This window comes from Pinus tabuliformis, chromosome X (genome assembly GCF_031772625.1).
Source record: "Pinus tabuliformis cultivar Carrire ecotype Pingquan chromosome X, CPIR1, whole genome shotgun sequence".
Classification (NCBI taxonomy): Eukaryota; Viridiplantae; Streptophyta; class Pinopsida; order Pinales; family Pinaceae; genus Pinus; species Pinus tabuliformis.
Genome location: NC_142308.1, coordinates 1,641,159,607 through 1,641,184,362, shown reverse-complemented (window position 1 = coordinate 1,641,184,362; position 24,756 = coordinate 1,641,159,607). Strand labels below are relative to the sequence as shown.

At 41.3% G+C, this 24,756-nt stretch overlaps 1 protein-coding gene across 5 annotated transcripts in view; it reads left to right on the top strand.

Moving 5' to 3' along the window:
* Window positions 1–24,756, top strand: part of PHYLLO (2-oxoglutarate decarboxylase/hydro-lyase/magnesium ion-binding protein) — a 439,001-nt gene that overhangs the window by 329,760 nt on the left and 84,485 nt on the right. For all 5 annotated transcript variants that reach the window (XM_089447470.1, XM_089447471.1, XM_089447473.1 and 2 more), the window contains 3 exons: window positions 15,838–15,963; window positions 16,053–16,184; window positions 16,351–16,468. In XM_089447470.1, the coding sequence (XP_089303596.1) occupies window positions 15,838–15,963; window positions 16,053–16,184; window positions 16,351–16,468 (376 nt within the window). The remainder of the gene's footprint in view (window positions 1–15,837; window positions 15,964–16,052; window positions 16,185–16,350; window positions 16,469–24,756) is intronic.

The window sequence follows — 24,756 nt, the reverse complement described above, 5'->3', positions numbered from 1 at the left end:
CCTTCCATATCACATAGTTGGAGGCTCCCTCCAATCGATCTTGATCTCTCAACCCAGCTGATGCCATCTCTCAGAAAATGTCGAATTCCTCTTCTTCTCTGTGAAAATTTGGAAGCCCAAATTTCTAGTGCAACAACTGATTACGTTTCTTCTATTTGTTAATTAGTGAACAAAATTATTTACTGTTTCCTACAGTAAGCACCGAAACTAATACACTACAGCCTTCACCATTTAAATAAAATGCGGAAACAAGAAACTGAACAAAAAAGAAATACACAACACATTTACACAGTTGTTTTTGGACAAATGTACTTGGAAAAACCCAATGCGGGAAAACTTGTGCAACAACTCTAAGGGTTTTATTATTATGCAGTAGTAATTATGAATACAATCTTTGGATGCCTTCCTGGCTATTTAGTATAGAGAATCTTACTGACAGAGAGATGAGTGAGATTACCTCCCACTATCACTGGAAATCATGGCTAATATAGCCATTTAATGGCCAGCCCTTGGCTGCCTCTGTGTAGTCTCCACGCAATCCTTGCGTCACAGCTATTGGGGTTTGCGTCACTTCTCCCGGCTAATCGATTTGCCTCTAAGACTTAGACTTTTGCCTTCCTGCTCTGACACCCCGACTTCTGGCTTTGGAAATCAATTCTCCAACAAATTTACGGATCCCCTCTAGGCTTTTGCACTGCCTCTGCGTGGCCCTGCATCAGCCTCTTTGGCTCTGCGCTGCCTCTGCTAGATCTCTCTTTGCCTTCTCTGTTGAGTATTCCCGGATTAGGAGAAATCTCCAATCGAAACTATCCCTGCCCCTCATTGCAAAAAGTCACTTGGAATTCTCTTCTCGACAACTGCTGTGCTTTAGAAATTTGATCTTTTGATCTCAACTCGATGTGTTGTCCAAGTGCCTATCGATGTCTTTCTTATAATCCTCCAATTGAGAACCGACGACCCAGGTTAAACACATACCCACTTGTAGATCTTCTCTGATCCAAATCTGCAGCCCAGTTTTAACCCCGTATAGAAATTACTTGCATACGAATTTTAAAACACAGAAAATAAACAATGCGAGAGCATAACACATAAAACACATATACACAGAGATTTCCCCTGGATCCCAAAACCGGGACTACCAGCTTGATTTTTCATTATGTTCCTTTCAATGTTACAATACATATTTATACATGCCGAAGCTTCCAATATCATGGACCGAAAACCATCGCGTCCAAAACCATGGACCGAAAACCATAGGTAGGTTCGCCCAACCTAATATAGGGTCCAAATTTTTTTTTCCTAGGGCGCTGCCTCGGACCCGTAGAGGGGGACTACCTGCCCCCCTCAAACCCCCCAGACAAGGGGGGCTACCACCCCCTGTGACCCCCCCCGCTGTGTAATCGGCGTAACGAAGGGGGGGCTCCACTCCCCTTCTAACCCTCCGGTTCACTACGTAGGTTAGTCGTGGAAAGAATATAGCACAACCCAACATTCTCCCACTTGTTGTTTTCTTTCCACATGGGGCCACATGAGAGCTTAGTCATTTTTCCAGCCTTGAAATGCCCATTGTTTCTCTACACCAAGAGAACTTCTTAGAGCTCACAGATTTTGTCAATGCATCTGCAGTATTCTTCAAAGTGTCCACCTTTACCAACAACACATTTTTGTCTTCTATCATATTCCTCACAAAGTGATACTGAACATCAATGTGCTTTGTCTTTGAATGATAAGCAAGGTTCTTTGCCAAGAAAATTGCACTTTGGCTGTCACAGTCTATTCTTATAACTCCCTGTACTAACTCCATACTTGAACACAATCTTTGCAACCAAACTACTTCCTTGCTTGCATGAGTGGTTGCCATGTATTCTACCTCTGTAGTTGATAGTGCCACTACAGATTGTTTCTTACTCATCCAACTGACTGCTCCTCCAAATAAGTTAAACACATACCCACTTGTAGATCTTCTCTGATCCAAATCTCCAGCCCAGTCTGCATCAACAAAGCCACGGATATCCAAAACTCTGTCCAATCCTGGTCTTCCTTGGTAGCACAAACCATAATCACTAGTGCCACACAAATACCTGAAAACTCGCTTCACTGCTGTCCAATGCTCCTTCCCTGGTTTTGACATAAACCTGCTCAATACTCCCACTGCATGTGCAATGTTTGGTCTAGTACAGACCATTGCATACATCAGGCTACCGACTGCACTTGCATATGGAACAGAGACATATCTTCTTCCTCTTCTTGTGTCTTGGGACACTGTTCAACAGATAGCTTTACACCTGCATGAATAGGAACCTTCACCGGTTTACTATCCTGCATATTAAACCTCTGCAATGTTATCTCGACATACTTCCTCTGGTTTAACCAAAACTTCCTTTTTGCCCGATCTCTTTTAATTTCCTTGCCCAAAATATAGTTTGCAACACGAAGATCTTTCATGTCGAATTTGGAGGACAATTGGGTCTTCAAATCCTGGATAATTTCTTTGTCATTTCCAACCAGCAACATATCATCCACATACAAGACCAAATAAATAACATGGTCACCAATTAATTTAAAATACACACAGTGATCTGCTTTGCTTCTGGTAAAGCCAAGTCCCCGTATAAATGTATCAAATTTATGATACCACATCCTTGGTGACTGTTTTAACCCATATAGAGACTTCTTTAACTTGCATACCAGTTCTTTCTTACCCTTCACCGCAAAGCCTTTTTTACCGTGGCGCTGCCCTGGACCCTATAGAGGGGGGCTACCCACCCCCCTCAAACCCCCAAGACAGGGGGGGCTGCTGCCCCCCCTGTGACCCCCCCGCTGCGCAATCGGCGCAACGAAGTGGGGGCTCGCCCCCCCCCCGCCCCCGCCCCCCTTTAACCCCCCGGTTCACTACATATGTTAGTCATGGAAAGAATATAACACAACCCAACAGATTCTAATCAATGGCTTAGATCATTTGGACTCCATCTTCGTCTTCTTCTAGAAGTTTCACCCACAGTGAGATTAATACCCTTTATTTATTTTAATTTCCTAAGTTTAGACTCAGGCACCCATAAAAAATAATTAATTATTTTAACAAAACTGTCTCCGGGTGGAATTTTCCAAAATGATTTCTGGGTATTGGAGAATGCGTGTGTCCAAGCCTCCCTGTAAATTTTGAGGCTTAGAGCACATCTGATGCTACCAAAAATCAACACTCTTTTTTAGCGAGGAATGTGCTCTTGTAATGCAACTCGCTGAAGCATCACCCTTCTCTGTAACATCTCCCTCCGCGCTAGTGATGTCTAACATCGCTGCCCACCAAAAGAGGTCTAGGGGATAGGAGCACAGACCTAGCCCACTCTTTATGCCAAATCCCCCATCAATTCATGCCCAAAAGTTTCCGTGATAAGTAAACTACAATACTCAATTACCAAATGACATGTTGATTTGGGGTAGCATCGGACGTGCTCTAGCCATGAAAATTGGTGGAGAGGCTAAAGCACATGAGATCTCCAAGACCCATAAATGGTTTGGGCAGATTCTAACCGGTTTGGGAGATATTAAAATAATTAATATTTTTAATGGAGTTCCTAAGTCTAAACTTAGGAAAAATAAAATATTAATGGGTATTAATAAAAAATTGGGTTAGAAGGTTCCAAAAGATATGGATCAAGCCAAATCTAATCTTAGCCATTGATTTGAGATTTAATCTCGGTCATTGATGGACCAACGAGAAAAGTATAAGAGGAGGCTTGAGGGTCAGTTGGAGAACACACCAGAGTAATCAGTGATTCATTTTTCTATAGCTGGGTTGCTAAGCAAAGTTGAATCAGTGATCAGCAGCGAGGGGTAGTGAGTACGAGGCAGAAAGGCAGGGACAATACTAGGAGACCAACACAGAAGCGGAGACAGCAAGAGCAACAATCAGTCCAGGCTACGCAGAGCCCAGGGAGACTGCGTCATCCATGCAAAGGGTAGAGGGAGTGATGCAGAAGCCTCCAGAGGTTGCACAGTGCCTCAGAGCGCTGATGCAAAGGGTCCTGGGGTTGATGCAGTGGCCAAAAGGGCCAACGCTGTGCTTCGATTGTGCCTCAGAGGGTTTCGTGGGAGAGGTTTTTTGAATACATGTTTCCGGATATAGAGGTATTGCTACTTGGTATTTTTTTCTCTGTTGGGTGAGCTAGTTTATGCACCCAGATGTACTCTGATAAACTGCATAATAATATAACCCTCTGAAAAGCTACACCGGTTTTCCCGCATTGGGTTTTTCCGGGGACATTGGTCCAAAAATAACGGTGTCACTTGTGTGCTTGTTTTCTTTCAGTTGATGATCTGTAAATGTTGATACTGTACCTGTGTTTATTTTCAGCATTTACATGGCAAATAACTTGTTAAGTAATTAAACAAGTAGGAAGAAATAAACCAGATAGTACAAGAAGAATTTCTAACAGGTTAAACTTAGAAATTCCAACATGGTATCAGAGTGTGGTTGCAGATCACTGGAAAACTGAAGGCATCAGCCGAGCAGAGCATTTGCAACAGATTCAGCTATCCCGAGTGACAACGTTGATCCTTGTAGAAGGCGACAGAGGAAGGAGTGACGCAGAGGCACTGCGTCATCATTCTGGGCTAGAGAAAGGCAGCGTAGAGGCTAAGGGAGGCAGTATCAGGCTCACGCAGAGCCACACAGAAGCCAAGAGGCCTGACGCAATTGGCTAGGGGAGCTGATTTGCCGGTGTCGAGATTGCGCAGAGCCAAGTGGCTCAATCCTTCAGTTGTTGGGGTATAGGAGGCTATGGGTAATTTGTGGAGCGAAGTTGGTGGGGTACTGTGGTCAGAACAATACCTAACAGGGCAAGACCAAGGTGGAGGGAGTTGTTGCCGAGGCGGATTTCTAGCCAAGGAATCTGGATCAGTGGTGCAGTTGCACAAACGATCGGAGTGGGGCAACTTGACGTTGGCAGAGGGATTTCCAGAAGGGAAATCAAGACTCAAAGGGAGTCGAATTGAGAACTTCCAGACGGGAAGTTGAGAGACTCAGCAGGAGTCGAATAGAGGACTTCCAAGAGGGAAGTAGAGAGACTCAGAGGAGTCGAAAGAAGAGTAGCGAGATGGCCGTGAATGGGCTGAGAGATTAGGATAGGCTGGACGAAGCATCCAACTTTGTGGTCTGGAAGGCCAGGATCTTGTCCATTCTAGACAAACATCACCTCAAGGGCTTCATTACGAGACTAATAGCTGTTCCAGTGGACCTGGTAGCTAATGAAAGGTACGAGGAGGCAATGGCGAAGGCGAAGTGCATCATCTTTGATGGCGTTAAGGATCATGTGGTACCACATATTGCGGAGAAGGAAACGACAAAGGAGATGTGGGATGCCTTGAAGACATTGTACCAGCATACTTCTGTGCAAAGGAAGATGCTCTTGGAGAATCAGCTAAGGGCATACCAGATGCAGAAGGGAGAGTAGATAGATGTCTTCCTCGGTCGCTTGAAGGAGATCCGTGACCAGCTAACTTCCATAGGGGCCACGCCGGATGAGGAATTGATGGTGAGGACCGCATTGAACGCAGTTTCCGAGGATTGGGAGGTATTTGTCTAGAGCATACTGGGCAGGACGAGTCTTCCAGATTGGGAAGAACTGTGGGTGGCGCTTCGTCAAGAACAGATCATATGGTTGACCAATGCGGGGAGTAGCGCAAAGGGGTCAGAATCAAGAAGGAGGAAGAAGAGGATGTGACTCTAGCATCTGCGGGAAAGCAGGAGAAGAGGAAGAAGAAGGACCTCTCCAAGGTCAAGTGCTTCCATTGTGGGGAACTGGGTCATTTTGCGAACTAGTGTCCTAGGAAGAAGAGCAAGGGAGAGGCTTCAGACTCGAAGGCAACACCTGCAAAGGCGGAGAAAGAAGTCGAGGAGGAGGACGATTGTGCCATGAGTGTTCATGTGCCACTTTAGAAGAAGTGGGGAGACATAGAGTTGTAGTGAAACGGACTACATGTGATGAGGGGCAGCATCCTTGAGGTACCCAACCTCTTGGATTTTACCTTGCTACGGGAGCCTCGAAGAGGTGTAGCAGGACTGGCAGATGTCGGTAGTGACGGATGCGGATGAAGCAGCAGAGAGTGCTATAGTGCAGAAATCCCAGGACAGCGCGAGGCTAGCAGGCTGCAACAGTGCGAGAGGAACGAGAGTATTGTACCAGTGCAGGATGGCATAGAGAGGTGTGCAATGGTGCGAGATGCAGGGAGTTGTTGTAGCAGCGCAGAGGTCAGTAGAGGGAGCACTTGTTAGCGGCAGAGGGAGTTTCAACATCATGAGTGTTTCTAGCCCGTCAGGGATGTCAGAAGTTTGGTGGATCAGTTACTTACTTCTTAGTAACTAAGTTGCAGTGCAGTAACATGATGCAGCATGATGAGAGGGGATGCAGTGCAGATGCAGTGTTGGGAGGATGGACCAGCGACAACACAGATGCAGTAGTGGTAGTGGCAAGGCCATGGGTAGCAGTACAGGATGCATCAGTGCAGAGTATGTTGGGCGGGGAGGCCTAGCATCAGCACATGGACTGGTGCTGAATAATCAGTGTAATACTCAGTGAGGAGTATTACTAGAGCACAGTCCTCGCTAAGAGGGAGTGTTGATTTGGGGTAGCATCGGATGTGCTTTAGCCATGAAAATTGGTGGAGAGGCTAAAGCACATGAGATCTCCAAGACCCAGAAATGGTTTGGGCAGATTCTAACCGGTTTGGGAGATATTAAAATAATTAATATTTTTAATGGAGTTCCTAAGTCTAAACTTAGGAAAAATAAAATATTAATGGGTATTAATCTAAGATACCGGATTCGTCCAAAAGCCCTGTCGAATCGCGAATCCAGCGAATCCGACACGATTCTCTGCGGATTCGTGTCCAAACTTCAGGACACGTCGTGTCCTTTTATGACACGTCGTGTCCTATAACGTGTCCCGAATTTGCAGTGCGTGTCGCGATTTTTGGGACGTGTCAAGCCAGAGTTTTCAGCATTCTTTTGTACTGTTCATAAGATTGGCGATTAATGAATCGATTATAAGTTGCCAGAAAAGAAAGGCCTATTCTAGTATCTTCCATATCCTAACTGTGTGAAATGGTGGTTTTATTCTTTGATTGATTGGATGATTTTCTAATGAAATATGGCCTCTGTCTTGAATGTAGTTGCATATTCAAGAGCCAAATTTGAACAACCCTTGCTTCACTGAGATGCTAAATGCTGCTGTAATAAATGGGATTTGGTTCACTGAGATTCCTTGCTTGAGATTGGCATGGAGTTCAATATTTTAATATCAAAGCAAGCATTTGACGAAGTGGTTGCTTTCAGTTTTTCTTGAGTATAGATGTGAGATATATAACCCTAAGGTTTGGAGTCTGGACAACATTATATCTTTTCATCTTGAATCTGGTTTGCTTGGAGGGAACAACATTATTTACAGAGAAAAAAGTGGTCAAATATTATTGTTGATATTTAGAGGTCAAACAAGCATGATGTGCCACCTTGATTGATTCAGTTTTTATCTGGTTCTTTTGAAAGGGTTGCACCATTTAAAAAAAATGGTGAAATCTAGTTGTAAGTTGTCTTTCAGTTATGAATTATGAATCATGATTTAAATTTTTAATAAATTTATCATTTATGTGACCAGTACCACTGACATTTATTTGAATTTTGTATGTACTATGCATGCTAATTAGTAATTACTAATAGGCATAGCTATAGATGAAAAATCAAGATCTATGTTTGAAATCAATAAATTTGTATCATTAATTAAAAGTTGTGTAAGAAATATGATAATATCTACTTTTTAATATATATATATATATATATATATATATATATATATTTTGAAATATATATTATATATATATTTTTTAATAAAATAATATATAATGTGTCCTAACGTGTCCTGTTCCGGGGGGTCAGCGTGTCCCGAATCTGACACCACGAATCTCGAATCCTACGTGTCCCAAATCCCCGTGTCAGGTGACTTAGGTATTAATATAAAACTGGGTTAGAAGGTTCCAAAAGTCATGGATCAAGCCAAATCTAATCTTAGCCGTTGATTAGAGATTTAATCTCGGCCGTTGATGGACCGATAAGAAAAGTATAAGAGGAGGCTTGAGGGTCAGTTGGAGAACACACCAGAGTGATCAATCATTCATTTTGCTAGAGCGGGGTTCCTAAGAAAAGTTGAATCAGTGATCAGTGGCGAGGGGCAGTGAGTACAAGGTAGAGAGGTAGGTACAATACTGGGAGACCAGCACAGAAGCGGAGACAGCAAGAGCTGCAGTCGGTCCAGGCTACGCAAAGCCCAACAGAGGCAGCGCAAAGCCCAGAGACACTGCGTCATCCATGCAGAGGGCAGAGAGAGTGATGCAGAAGCCTCCAGAGGGTCCTAGGGCTGACGCAGTAGCCAGAAGGGCCAGCGCTGTGCTTCAATTGTGCCTGAGAGGGTTTCGTGGGACAGGTTTTCTGAATACCTGTTTCCGGATATAGAGGTATTGCTGCCAAGTATTTTTTTCTCTATCGGGTGAGCTGGTTTAGGCGTGTCAGGCCAGGTTAGCTCAGAAATTAATGAGCGCAAGAAACAACTGGTGATATTTCTCATTAAACAACTATTATTTATATACAAAAAATAGATCAGTTCATCTTCTAGATGACTGTCCAGTTTCACCTCATCCGTTTCGGATTAGGTGTCAACATTCCCCCCCTTAATCTGAAGGGATGTTGGTGAGTCCAAGCATCGTTCTGAATCTTTCAAGCTTTTCTCTTCCAAGCGCTTTGGTGAAGATGTCTGCAATTTGCTCGTTTGTGGAACAATGACGGAGATGGATTGTTTTGGCCTCAACATGATGTCGGATCAGATGATATTTAGTATTGATGTGCTTAGTACGATCATGGAACTTTGGGTTCTTGGCCAACTTTATTGCAGAGGTGTTATCAATCATGAGTGGAGTAGATTGTATTTGTTTTACTTGCAAATCTTCAAGAATTTTCCTGAGACACACAATTTCTTTCGTTGCTTCAACTGCTGCCACGTATTCTGCTTCTGTTGTGGAATCTGCTGGTACTGATTGTTTGCGTGATCTCCAGGAGACAGCTCCCGATCCAATACTCATAGCATATCCTGAAGTAGATACCCCAGTTTCTTTGTCTCCATCGAAGTCTGAATCAGAGTATCCAATCAAGTTGAAGTCGTCCACCTGTGTATACTTGATTCCAAGGTCTTGAGTTCCCTTCAAGTACCTTAGAACTCTTTTTGCAGCAGACCAATGTCCCTCACAAGGCTTTTGCATAAACCTGGAGAGGATTCCAACAGCAAATGAAATGTCTGGTCTGGTAGTAGTGAGGTAGATGAGACTTCCTACAAGCTGTCTATACTTTGTTGCATCCTCAAATTCCTTTCCTTCAATAGATGTGAGCTTCAAGTTTTGTTCCATTGGAGTAGAAAGGGGATTGCACTCTGTCATGCCAAATCTGTTTAACAAATCTCCAATGTATTTCTTTTGAGAAAGAAATATGGACTTTGGATGTTGGGTTACTTCAATGCCAAGATAGTAATGAACATAGCCCAAATCAGTCATTTCAAAAAATTTTCCTAATTCTTTCTTTATGGATGCAATATAGCTTTCATTGTTCCCTGTCATTAAAAGATCATCTACATATACCACAAGATATACAACTGTTTTGCCAACTTTCTTGACAAATAAAGTTGCATCATCAAGATCAAAATGTTTGAAGTTGAGTTTCAGAAGATGCTCAGTTAGTTTTTCATACCAGGCTCGTGGTGCTTGTTTGAGGCCATACAAGGACTTCACAAGTTTGCATACTTTGTGTTCATGTCCTTTCACAGCAAATCCTTCAGGCTGGGACATAAAAACATTCTCTTTTAGATCTCCATTCAAGAATGCAGTTTTTACATCCATTTGATGGACTTTCCAACCGTTCTGAGCAGCTAGTGCAAAGAGTGTCCGGATGGTGGCCCATTTTGCTGTGGGAGCAAAAGTTTCCTCATAATCGACCCCTTCCTTCTGTGCAAAACCTTTTGCCACAAGCCTAGCTTTGTGCTTGTCAAGTGAGCCATCAGCTTTGTACTTGTTCTTGTAGACCCACTTGCAGCCAATTGGTTTGGTTCCAAATGGAGGATCAACCAGCTTCCAAGTGCCATTCTTTATGAGGGCATCATACTCCTTCTGCATCGCTTCTTTCCATTCATCATGAGAAGCAGCTTCTTTGAAGGAAGTTGGTTCAAAATCTGTAGACAAGTTCAATTCACAATCATAAGTAACATCCATATCAACAGGTGAATTAGAGTTATCTACATCACCTCCATCTTGTCGGTTTGAATTTCTGGTTCCTGTTTTTCCAATTTCATCAGGATGAACACTTTCAAGTGTCTTTGTCAGCCACTTTGGGGGACCTTTCTGAGATGGTCCAGGCTGTTCTGTTGATTGAGTTGGGCCTGAATCAAGATTGAGTCTTCCAATTCTATCAATTACATCACTTAAAGCATCATCCGTTGTTGGAGTGTCATGTAGGGGAGATTGTTCTTCAGAAGGAGATTCCACATGTTGATCTAGTATAGGAATCCCCCCTTCAAGATGTGGAATCTGATTATCAAACTCTTGAAATGATTTCAGTTTTGTGAATCTATCCAAGCGATCAAGTTGCCGCTCAACAACACTGTCAGATTTGGGTGATTCAAGAAAAATGACATCTCTAGATAAAACAAACTTTTTATTTACTTCATCATAAAGGCGGTATGCTTTAGATGTGTTTGAATACCCCAGGAAGATACACTTACGACTTCTAGCACCAAGTTTGTTTCTATGTACCTTTGGTGTTAAAGCATAACAGGTGGAACCAAAAATCCTGAGATGTTTTACCGAAGGAACATGTCCATACCACAATTCATAAGGAGTCTTGTTTCTTATAGCACTAGATGGACATCTATTCTTTATATATGCAGCACATAGAACAGCATCAGCCCAAAACATTGTCTTTACATTTTTGAAGAAAAGCATGGATCGTACCATATTCAAAATTGTTTTGTTCATTCTTTCAGCTACACCATTCTGTTGAGGATTATAAGGCACAGTTGTTTGATGTTTAATCCCATGTTGGCGAAGATAGTGTTCAAATTCATTTGATGTATATTCTTTTCCATTATCAGTGCGAATAGACCCAATATGAGATTGTGCATCATTTTCAATCCACTTATGAAAATTCTTGAATGTTTGAAAAGCATCAGATTTGTTCTTCAATAAATAAACCCAACACATTTTGGTGTAATCATCAATAAATGTCATGATATACTTATTTCCATTTGCAGAAGGAACATGCATTGGACCACATAAATCTGAATGAATAAGTTCAAGCTTCCTATGTGCTCTTGAATGTGAATCATGAAAAGACTGTTTGCTATGCTTTCCTAGAATGCAAGCATCACATTGTGTTTATGTTTTCTAGGAATTGTAGGCAAACCAGCAACACCATTTTTCTTCAACAAGCGGAGGCTATCATAGTTTAAATGTCCAAATCTAGCATGCCATAATAAACTTGATGGAAGTGTACCTTCATCATGATGAGAAATATATGAAAAATGCTGTGCATGAGCAGAGGTTCCTTGCAGTTTAAGAAGTCTTTCTTCTTCTATACCCCTCATGACAAGTGAATGGTCAGATGCCTTTCTTACCTCAAGCTTTCCATCAAACATATGAATGGAGTGACCTTGCTGGCGGATGTGGACCAGGGACAGCAAGTTTCTCTTGAGCTGTGGGAGATATAGAACATGATCCAGAAGAAAGTCTAGAAGACCAGACAGTTTAAGCCTGACTGTGCCAAGCCCTGATGGCTTGATTTTTGACTGATCTGCAAAGTATACTGCTCCATCAACATTATCAGTGAAATCTTCAAAAAAATCTTTCCTATGAGTCATATGACAGGTTGCTCCTGAATCAAGCAACCAGTCATTTTTCGAAGAAGTAAGTGAAGCATTAAACAGATCTTCATTTACTCCAATGTTACATTGTGCCTCAATATAGTGAGCGGATTCAAGTGCTTTACCTTTGTCTGTGTCATCAGTTTTACCTTTCTGCTGATTTCTTCTCTGCTCAATCTTTTCCCATGGTAGCTTGCATGTAGAAGCATCATGAGATCCTTTTTGTTTGCAGCGAATGCAATGTAAGACTGCCTTTTCTGCTTGAGAATGTCTGCCCCCCCTGCCTTTGAAGTATCTTCTTCTTTCTCTTGAAGGCATACTGTAACAAAAAAACTTCTGCTGATAGAAAAAAAACTTCTGCTGGGAAAATATGTTTTAAAAAATAATACAGCCTTATGTACTTTATGCCACAGCCTTATGTAACCTCTGTATGTAACAATGCATCAGTTATGTGATTATCTGTTTAAAAACAGTCTTTTACTTGAGAACAGATTCAATGGTGTTCCATTTTCCTTCATACATCAAAGGCTCTAAAACATTTCATAGAGCACTACTGGAAAAACTTTGAAATAGTGAACTAATGTATGAACAGCGCATTCAAAAACACGCATTCAAAAGCTCAAACATAAAGTCCTTTGGACAGCGCATTCAAAGAACACTGTTTGGACAGGTTTTTATAATTGCTCAACTTCATGGCAACATTGAATTTGCCAATATTAAACATAGCTCTTCAAAATTTCAACGCACATACCATTACACAGTCTCCAACACACACAACTTTCACCTTCGAAATTACCAACAACGCATAACCATGCACCAAACGTCCATTCAAAACTGCATGCAACGTTCCGCTACACATACAAAGTAAGGGAGCATTCAACTTTCGCAAAAAATAGTTTCTGGCAACAACCGATGCCGAGAGCAGAAATATGTCAGAAACGCAGTCACCATTTCAAGCTTTAAAAAAACGCAGTCACCATTTCATTCTAAAAAACGCAGTCTTCAAATCCACGGTCACAACAATTTGAATCCTTTTAAAAAATACATACTCTTAACACTTTAGACTCAGCTGGCTTAAGCCATACACACAATTAATGTCCCTACGCACTTTGTCATTTTGCTATTTTTTTTTTGAACCGTGAACAGAAACCCAGATTCCTGCAGGCTGCATGCACGATTGCGCACTTTGACTTATGCAGACAGCTTTGAAGGCAATTGGTAAGCGGTCACCGCATCATTCACTGTAGGCATCATTGCTTTCCGCTCAATGCGTTGATTAGGTCAGAAATTGACTGAAATTTCCAAACTCTGCTTAAAATATGAAACACGGGTGCCCACAATAAAAAAACGCAGTCCAATACAACACAACAACGCAGCGGTTCTTCAATATAACGCAGACTTCAAAACAATACAATGCAGTATTTCCAGCGAAAATACGATGGAAGGAAGAAGAGTTGTTGCAGTTCACTGACGTCTAAAAAAAAAAGGAACCTTCATCAAGCGCATCGCCAAGCCTATGAACTAGAATAAACCTGCATAATAAATATGATATAATGCAAATAAGGCACGTTCCACAAAAAGTTGCAACATCGCTCTAAACCAGTGCTCATATTTCAGGTTGGACTTGTTCTTGAACGTATATGTTTGACGAAAAGCCAACAACAAACGTTATTTCGCCCGAACAGTAAGAAAAGCATGACTGCAAATAGCCTATTGACTCCAAAAGCAGTGTCTCACTATGCACAGGTCATGAAGACTGTGAGAGAAAAGGCGCATCAGTAATACAATTCGTGATTTTACAGAAGGAAACCAGTGAGCCAAACGGGCAAATGAGTGAGCATGCGGATGTTATGGTATCTACGCAGCTGGATAGAGGCGTTGGACGGTTACATGCATCTCTGGGCAGCAACAGAGACAGCGTAGGCAAATCGATTCAGACAGATGCATTGGAATATGGACAGATATGTCAGGTCAGAGGCAGCGCAGAGAGGGGCAGCGAATTCAGACAAAACGGATGCACAGTCTCTCAGGACAGAGGTTTCATGAGGGCGCAGAAACCTGGCAGAGGCAGGAGTTATTTCTGGGCCCTGTGCTCTGATACCATGTCAGGCCAGGTTAGCTCAGAAATTAATGAGCGCAAGAAACAACTGGTGATATTTCTCATTAAACAACTATTATTTATATACAAAAAATAGATCAGTTCATCTTCTAGATGACTGTCCAGTTTCACCTCATCCGTTTCGGATTAGGTGTCAACAAGGCGCATAGATGTACTCTGATAAACTGCATAATAATATAACCGTCTGAATAGCTACACCAGTTTTCCTGCATTGCATTTTTGTAGGGACATTGGTCTAAAAATAACAGTGTCACTTGTGTGCTTGTTTTCTTTCTGTTGATGATCTGTAAATGTTGATACTATACTTGTGTTTATTTTCAGTATTTACATGGTAAATAACTTGTTAAGTAATCAAACAAGTAGGAAGAAATAAACCAGATAGTACAAGGAGAATTTATAATGGGTTAAACTTAGAAATTCCAACATGACAAGGCATACCTTTAGTTTTGGGAGGCCCACCTTCAAACATGTGATCATGACAGATGGATGAGGGACCTCATGGCTGGCTCAAGTGGCGGAGAAGTGGCACAACGAGCTAGTTGGTGGCTGCAAGGGGCTGGTGGCTGCCGGCTGATGACCATCTTGGAGAAAATTTTCTCCTATAGATATCACCCACAAAATGGTGGGTAACAGGTTGCATGTTATTTGTTGGTTTTAAACACAATGGTTGTGATGGTGTATCTATTGTTAGGGCTATTAGACATTCTTGTATAACCTAAGAATCCCTTTGGACTAGTCCTGGCACATCATAGTATGGGCTTAACTGCGCCCTCTGCATATAAATTCAAGCCCGCTCTGTTTGTTTTCCTGGATTCCATAACCCTTGTATTTTCACTGGTCTTAGCATCCCACCATCCATTTATTTCTTATAAAATATATCATAAATTTACTTAAGGAAATCCCCCCTTGTGCTGGAGGAGAGCCAGCCTGAGAAGGAACTGTTGTGGTGACAATGGGTAGACCCTCTAAATTCCCCTGGGGTTGAGCTTGGGTTTGAGTTTTACCTCTTGAAGTGCAGGCTTGGGAGGTAACAGGTAGCCCCTCTTAGTTCCCTCAAGGTTTCATTTGTGCTTTGGGGCCTTATCACTTAAGGTGCAGGTTTGAGTGGGAATACTAATTGCAGTATTTTACATTATGTACATTAGTTCACTCTCTTCTTTCTTTTTCTGCTTCAAGGCCAGGGCTGTAAATCCTGGAAACGTATATCCATGCTTAAACACAATGTCAAAGATAATACTGTAGATTAAATTCTTTTTGTCTCTCATACGTTATTGTTTCTGAGAAGCCATTTTAGAATAATCTTGTCAGTTATGACATCCACCTATGTGAACAATATTTAAACTTGGCTTTATCCTTTGGGCATAGTTTGTTTCATCAAATGCCTTTTTCATCTCAGATATGCTGAAACATGAATAATACGAATAATAGCTGCTGATGAGATTGCCTTATTTTGTCTAGGAGGTCTGTTCATATAATATGCATCAATACAGTTGCACCATGTAGGTGGTATTCTTTGTAGAATAAACAATACTCCCTCTAGTCTATAATAGAAACTTTCAACTAACAGAAAATTTAATCCTGAGATGCAACTGAAAAGATATGAAAATTTGAATACGAGTTCAAATTTAAAAACAATAAAATCCACAATGATTTCTTTTGGCTATGTTTGGATTTGTAACTGATCAATTGTATGATTTGAGGTATACCTGCAAGAGGTTTTTTCTGAACTGGGAAAGTTTCCCTTTCTCTTGACATTTTACTCTTTGACAGAGTTAAGCATATGCTTGTACAAACAAAGCAAGAGCTTGAGACTGCATTGCTTATATCTCAAGAAGGACAACTTGATTGGGTGATTGAAATAGAGAGCTGTATTGAAGATAATACTGCATGTCATAGGTAGGTATTTTGCAGAAATCCTTGTTGGAGAAACTGATTCTACACAGTGACTGCACTTCCACAAACTAAGAGGTATTATCTTTCTGCAGAGTTCTACAGGAGTCTGCTCGTCATGCTGTGAATCATGCCTTCAAGATACTTTCAATGTACTCTCAAAATACTAGTTTGAAAAGTGATACTCTTCAATTTTCTGTTCTTAAATTAGAATATTCACGTTACAGGTAAGCTTGTAATACGTGTGCCTGCATAATTTGTGTTAGTTGATATTTATCTGCTTATCATCGAATGCAACACTAATTTCGAGATATTGTTCTGACTTGCTCCATTTAATCTAATTATTAAAGACTGAGATTGCTACTTTTGAAGTACCTTTCTACTCTGTGACAGAATTCCACTCAATGCTCCAGCCACAGCAATTAGTGCAAAAAATCAAACTCAAGAAGCTTATAGGGAAGGCTTTATTTTGACACTATTTCTTGATAATGGGAAAAGAGGATATGGTGAAGTAAAGACTTTTATCTTCCTTTCCAGCAGCATAGAATCTAGAATGTTTCCTTTGATTTTATTTGAAATCTTATCTCTACTTGCTTCTGCATTTTATAATTTTTTGTGTATGACATCATCTGCCATTCAACTTATACAACAAAGTGCACAATTTATCTGTGCCTTTCATTTGGCTAAAAGCATTAACATTAGCATATATATTTTGTCTACGATTTTAAGCAAATATTCATGATGTGAAGCATGCAGTCAGCATTAACCTACATGATTTTGTATTGAGATGCACTAGACTAGTGGAAATCAACCAAAGTAATATATAAACATCTTAAAACTAATTTTCCAGTTGACTAAGAAGTGGAATATTAGATTAATTTGAAACTCAAGAATGCTAAGATAAGATAATTTTATTAATGTCCAGCAAATGATAGTGAAGGGAAGGGACTGTGGAGGTGGATGAGGGGAGGAAATGACCTATGGAAAAAAATATGGACACAGAAATATAATATGCCCTTAACATCAGAAGGCATCCTCAGACTAGAAGAAACCCTAAAAGGATCTACAATATGGGAACTGGCAAGCCAGAACAGAGACATCATAAACAAATATGCCTTCTGGGAAATAAGAGGAGGAAGTACAGCTAGATTCTGGGAGGAGGCATGGCAGCAAAGAGACAGAATGGTCAGCATCCAAGCTCTGCAAAGTACACATCAGAAGGTTGTAATCGAGGGGTTAGAGTATGTAAAAGAATACTGGAAAGAAGGGGAGTCAGATGAGTTATGGAGAATATGGAGAAAACCAGAAGAATGGGACGAAAATATCAGTGTTGAAAATATCGGTATCGGCAAAATATCGGCGAGGGTCCAGAAAATATCTTATTGGCAATATCGGCGAAAATATCGGCAAATATCGGCAAGCATAAAAAATAATTTTTTCAAATTTTTAAATATAGCCGATATTTTGCCGATATTTTCAAAATATCGCGATATTTTGCCGATATTTTCCGATATTTGCCGATATTTTGAAAATATCGCGATATTTTCTCGGCGATATATCATTTTGCCGAAAATATCGCGATATTTCCGAATATCGCCGATATATCGCCGATATTATCAACAGTGGAAAATATAGATCAGGAGCAGAAAGGGATACTTGTAAAAGAACTGGAGTCAAGGAAAATTAAAATTAGATCGGGACAGGATATTCTTAGATGGGGAAATTCCACAAGAGGGACCTTCACAGTCAAAGAAGCTTATTATTTAACAACTAGCCAGGAGAGAGAGGAGGAAACTTTGGAATGGGGAAAAATCTGGAGTAATAAGTGGTGGCCAAAGGTAACTATATTCGCATGGCTAGTTGGGAAAGAAAGAATACTGACATGGGATAAGCTTCAGAAACGGGGTTTCCAGGGGCCACCGAGATGCAGCCTTTGTAAACAGGAAAACGAAACCCAGGAACACATTCTGAACTCTTGCCCATTTGCTCAACAACAATGGGTTGAAGTCAGGAACCTCTTTGGAAAATCTAATAGAGACCCTCTGGATATTAAAAAGACCATCTTCCAATGGGGAAAGGGCCAATTCTCATGCCCGGTTGTAGAGAGAACCTGGAATCTAGCCATAGGTTTTGTTATATGGCTTCTATGGAAGGAACGGAATCGAAGGATCTTCTTAGACAAAGCCAATCCACCAGAAAAGATATGGAGAAGAATGCAAAAATTAATTAGGGAGACTGTTCTGGCTGAGACCTGGGAGGAAGAGGATTGGAGAGCGAACCCTGATGAAGGACGAATCCTAGCTAATCTAAATATGGAATATGGTATGGTATATCCCTCGAAAGAAAGACAGCAAAGATCTCAGACTCAGAGTCCAGAGCATTTCAGTTACCCCGGGGAAAACTTCATTAAACTGAATTTTGACGGGGCTTCCAAAGGAAACCCAGGGCCGGCAGGCTTTGGAGGTATCTTTAGAGACAGTGAGAGACGCACTAGATGGGTGTATGCGGACTGGGGGGGCATAATGACCAACAATGAAGCAGAATTAATGGCTGTATACCAGGGTCTTAGAATAGCAGTAAGAAATGGCTACACAAATCTGGAAATTGAAGGCGACTCGCAGATAGTAGTTGAAATGCTTAGAAATCTCAATAATGGGAAGGACTGGGATCAAGTTGCAAGGAGCTGGAGGACGGCAGGGATCATTCAAGACTTGGCAGACATATTGAAGCGTATTGAATATAAAATCATCAACCATGTTAGGCGAAAAGGAAACAAAGCCGCAGACTTCCTTGCAAATTGGGGATGCAAAGAACAGGGAGAAAAGGTGGATAGCATCTGGCCAGCTGTAATGAACAAACCAGGATGGGAGAGCCTCATCACAATAATCACTCAGGACCATAATGAAACCACAGCGCTATAAAAAGGATCCCCAGAGGTCCCGATCGGGGTGAAAACGACGGCGATGAGGATGATTAATACGTCGGGGGCGAATGGCCATGATAAGCCATTTGGTATATGGGTAATGATGCCGGCGTACAGGAAGATCCTCAGAGGGGATATAATACCAAGGAGAAGCAGAGATGGAGTAATGAAAGGCAGAAGCGGTGGTAGAAACGCTTCAGTGATGGGACGTGGGTATGATAGCACAGAAGTAAGACGAGGAGAAGTGGGCGATTATGGAAACTGCAGGTGGCAGAGGGAAGTGGGGAAGAGGAATGAGGATGGGCGGCAAAGGAAAAACTATGAAGAAGGAGGAAGGTGCGAGGGAAGGAATTCGGTATATGCAACTGGAGGGAGAGAGCAAAGGAGCAGGGTGGTGGAGACCATAGTAAGGATTAATGCAGGAAGGAGAAGGTGGAAAGACAGACCGCCAACCCCCATAAGGATTGAACGACGGGCAATAGTGAGAAGAATGAGGAAGGAAGCGACTGAGGCGAGCAGGGGCGGAAAGGGGAAGAGCAAGGAAGGAAATATGGACGATTCCTGGGAAGCAATGGAACAGTATCAGACAGGTATGGAAGGGTCGGAAGAAGAAGAGGAGATGTATAATTCAGAGCAGGATGGTCATGAGCAGCTAAGGAGGAGCGTAATGGAGAAAGGGAAGTCCCCTAAGGACAGGCATCAGGAAGAAACGAAGAATAGAGAAACGAGAGGCAGAAGACGAAGAGAGGAAAGTGACTTTGGTGGCCCTTCTGGCATAGCGGGTCAGGGTAGCAGGGTAAAGGATGATAACAAAGGGAGCAGAGGATGGGGAGGGAGCCGAAGAGGTAGAGGGAGAGGAAGGCTGGCCGGAAATCAGGAGAGAAGCGAACCATCGACAGTGGGCAAAAGAAGGGGCAGGAAAACGCTGAAGCGGAGGGTCCAGTACGCCGAGAGGGCTTACAGCGAAAACACAGACGAGGACATCCGGAATATAATCCAGAGAATGGAGGAAGAAGCTATTCAGGGACAGTCGGGTTCCGAAATGGATGACTGGGAATACTTGTTGCCGGATCCAGGAAATACCAGAGGGCGCATGACCCTGTACAAACAGGCTCTTCATGTGTATTGGGTCATGAAGAGGCTCTTGGCAAAAGCTATGGAGCAGGTTGCTATGGAGATGGCGGAACTGGCCCAAGGAATTCCTAACCTGAAAAAAGAGATGCAGAACATTCAGGTAACCCTTCTTATGCAGGATAACAAACTGGAAGAGATAAAGCAACAGATAAAGAAGATTAACTCAGGAATAAAGGAAGAAGGCGACCAGCTGGAAGCCATGGCAGACTGATACTTGGAGATATGTATAAATTTTCATAGTTAGGATGCAGAGAGCCAGTTCTAAATCTTGTTACAATATATGATGCAGATAGGAGTTAGTAGTAATCTTTTTGAATGTTTAGTATACTTAGCTTGGACAAGAAGACTCAGCATTTTCTGTTTTTTGATGGCTGTTAAAAACTTAAGGTGGCCAACAGACCCGTTTTCCCTTCGGGGCGGGTTGAGGCCACCATGTGCTTGTACAGGTTTCAACTCGAATTAATAGAATATGAATGGTCCCATGTTAGCTTACAAAAAAAAAGATAGTGAAGGGAAGGGACTAAAAGGTACTGTTACCACAATATCTAGCAAGCCTTGGAGAGGGAAACCCTACAAGACAAGAGCTAGGCAAAGTGCTAACAATTGGACAATGATCCTGTTGTCGCTTAGATTGTATAGGCAGTGCAACAACAACTCAGGTCGGGGGCTGTCACCCTGATCCACGACCTCTCCGTTCTAGCTGTCTCCCAACAACAGGCTATGGGGGGTAGTCCCTATGGAAATGTGAAGGTGAAAGACAAGTTGGTATCCAACAAGTCCGGGAGACACAGTTGAGTGGCCTAGCTACTTGGTTAAATTTAGCAAGATCTTAAGGATTAGATTAAATTCAAATATGAGACCAGTGCCTTATGGAGTCAAAACTCTTGCTTATTATTAAATTAAGACCAAGTAACCAGATGGACAACTGCTGCTTAGATGCTTCACTAACCTATATGCGATGCAAATCCTAAGACCTATGTGTGATGCAAGGATCTTGGTTACTTTTAATTATATGGCTAATCTAAGTATAACCTTCCGTTAAATGTTTTGAAGCTAGACTCCAAGGTAGGTTGTGGGAAGGAGGCCAATACGAAGCAAGCAAAGGCTTCGTTAACGATACCTCCTATTAGGCTCCTACCACCCGATGCCTCTGGCACTGTAGAGATTGTGGCTTTGACCACTGCAAGGTCACCGTGTTAACCACCAAAGAGTTGCTAAGCCCTTTACGCTAGATGAAAAGGGTGGCCCTAGAAATCTATCAATCAAGCTTAAGCTTGGAGGTGAATTATTAATGCAACCAGGCCTAGAATGCTTATGCAAAGGATGTGAGTGAATTTTGAGTTGAGATTGTTTAATTATTTAAGTACTTGAGTTATGATTACTTCTTTTGACAAGAGTACTTAATGATGAATTATGAAACAATCTTCCAATCAAGAATGTGCCGATTTTCTTAGTGCCAATGTAAACAATATACCAAGCTACAAGTTGCGTAACCAATTTAGAGCAATTATTTAACAATTAGCCAATGATTACCAATCACAACTGCTCAAGATATTTCAATGATGATTATCAACAATCTTATGCCAAAGATAACACGATAAATTATGTTCTTTAGACAATGCCACTTATTTAAGACATACTTGATTAGATCTAAATGCCAAGACAACCAAATAGATTCTTGAATGCTTTAGATCACAATTAGAACAAGATGCCAATTTATCGTTTTCCAACTTAACACAATTAGATATCAAGAAACAATATGACTTAGACCACAATATATCAATAAGGAGACTTAAGATATTCAACAAGATTAGAGCTTAAATGAGTGATTTTAGTGCTAAGTTAATAATTCTTAGATCTAACACAAGACAAGTAAACATTAGATTTCAATAGCATAAATCACAATGAGCCAATTAGATCATGAAAACCACTTATGTGACATATAGGACAGCAACAAGTAAATCACTCTAGATCAAGAAATTATCAAGCATATGAAAACTAAATATGACCAATGAGATGCCCAATGACTTGCCAAGCAACTATATGAGCTACTTAACCCTCTTATGATGAAGTATTCAGAGATATATCAGATCTGGAAACACTTATAACAACAGTAAGAAAGATATGCAAACAGTGAGCTACCAATGTGAAAGTGTGTGCCAAATTGTGTCCAAAAATTGCCAAATGCTAGAACAAGCTTGCCAAATTGAAAATTTTGATTTTTAAGCCCTTTAAGATGTGATCTTCAGATTTATATCAGATCTGATCTACTGGTTATGCAAAGATATTTCAATCACTAAACAAGTAGATCTATGCTCAAGAAATAATGCCCAAGTCACCAAACAATTAACAAAATTTTACCGTGAGTCTTTTAATGTGTTTAGACTACTTAGATATGATTTTTAGGGCACTTAATCATGAATTTTTTCTCTTTATGAAAGATGAATTAGAACTGTAGCAAAATAGTGAGAGGACAAGGGTTTTAGAGATCAAACCCTAGGCCCAAGGCCTTGTAGATCACTTGCCCAAGTTGCCAAAAAATTCTCCAAAGTACTTGGCACTTGAAAACAACAACTTTGAGCTAATTTCATCTACAAAACTCATCAATATTCAGTTTAGAAATGTTAAAAGTGGCAACTAGGGCCAAACTCCATGTGGGTCACCTTATTTATGGCAGCTGATATTTTTCTTGGATTCCTCTCTCTGAGAGGTGTAGGATTGATCTAACGATCATCCGATTCCGACATGTATTCATGGAGATATGAATTTATTTGTATTCTTGACAATTTGTCAAGGTCGGCCAACAAGCAAAACAATGATTTTCGCCCCCAACTTATCCTCAACGTTTCATATAAAAGGAGGAGACCTTGTGGCATTATTCCACTCATCTCATCTCACATTCTTCTCTCTCTCCTACGCATTAGAGGAGCATCTCTCTCACACACGTGTGGCTGAAAGGAGGACGCAGATTCTGGTTAGGGCAGCATTGACTTGGGTTGACCGAGTTGCAGGTGGATAGATTGGACAACGTTGACCAATGTGGAGACTTCTTTGACTGCGGATTGGGTTAGGCTGCCTCTCCTAGGCAGGCCGCATTTCTAGACAGCTCCATTGACTTGTTTTGACCACACTTTGACCAGCGTTGACTGTCAAAGGTTGACCACAGATCTGTCCCAACATTGACTGAAGTTTGACTGGAGATTTCAGATTGTTTTGGGCTGCCTATTCTTGTTGTTGGAGGCCGAGTTGACTGAGGTTGACTAGAGGTCAAATCTGACCTGTTTGACCAACCTTGACTTTGCTGGTTAGGGTTTTGCTGCTGCTGTCATAAAATTATAGATTTGTATAATTGTACTATCTCTCTCTCTACTGAATTATTGAAGAATATAAGAAGAATTGATCAAGGATTTCCTCGCATTGGGGTTTGTCCCTCGCTAGTGCCACATCTTGTGTCCTCTTGTCTTGGCTCGTATTCTACTGTTATATTTATGTTCTATCTGCATTTTACTATCATGCTGATATGATTGCTATTCTGGAAATTGATATTGGGCTAATATGAAAATTGAAGTAAATTGCTTTGAAGCATAGAACATATCATAAATTAACATGGTATCAGAACTGAGGTGAAGACAAAGCCCAAGCAAGAGTGAAAGAGCAATCACCGAAGACAGTTGGAAAGGACAAAAGGCTTCATGGGTTCCTCATCCCACTTCCCGACAAAAGACAAGCTCCGTGAGAAGTCTAACTATCACAGATGGAAGATGTCTCTTGATCTGACATTAGAAGAACAAGAAGTGTTGGACTATGTGAAGGGTAAAATCTTGGAGCCTCCATCAAATGCATCGACTACTACAAAGAACAAGTACACTAAGGGTGAAATCAAAGCGAAGAAGATTATCCGAGATTCAATTGACAAATGTCTGGTGGCCTACATTTCCAATTTGAACACCTCCAAGGAGATCTACGACAGATTGGTAAGCATGCTTAAGGTTAGTGATGCAAATCAAGTTTTGTTCCTCAAAAATAAGTTGAAGGATATTAAGAAGGGTAAGGACGAGGATATTTAGTCCTCCTTCTTAAGAATCACTGAGATCAAGAATGATCTTCTATCGATTGGAGAAGTCATTCCTGACAGGGAACTAACTATCACTACCCTTGGAGGGCTTCCATCCGAATGATATATATTTAAAACCACTCTTCTCAATAATGATCGAATTCCAGGGTTTGAAGAATTGATGTCGAGATGCATTCAAGAAGAGACAAGGATGGTGGAGCAAGAAATGCCTTCAAATAGAGGCAACCCCACTGCTTTCTCCTCTCATGCCAAAAGGAGAAATACTTCTGGGTCTAAAGGTCATTTCAAAGGAAAGCCCGGATCGAAGGGTGGAAGGAAGGGAAGATGCTTTGTTTGCAATAAATTTGGCCACTATGCAAGGAAGTGTCTAAATAGAAAGGACACATCACATGATAATGATCAAAATCACTTCAAGGGCAACTTCAACAACAACAATCAAAGGAATGGTAGGTTCAATGGCAAAGGAAAAAGGAATGCGGGAAATCAAGGAAGTAGTCAACCCTCCAAGAAAGGAAGGAACTCCAGGTATGAATCAAATGTTGTTAACAATAAGCAAGATGAGTATTATCTTATATCGGCCCTCTCCACCACCTCTCCTCCGGACTCGTTGGGAAATTGGTTTATTGATAGTGGTGCCTCAAGGCACTTCACTGGTTATAAGGAAGCT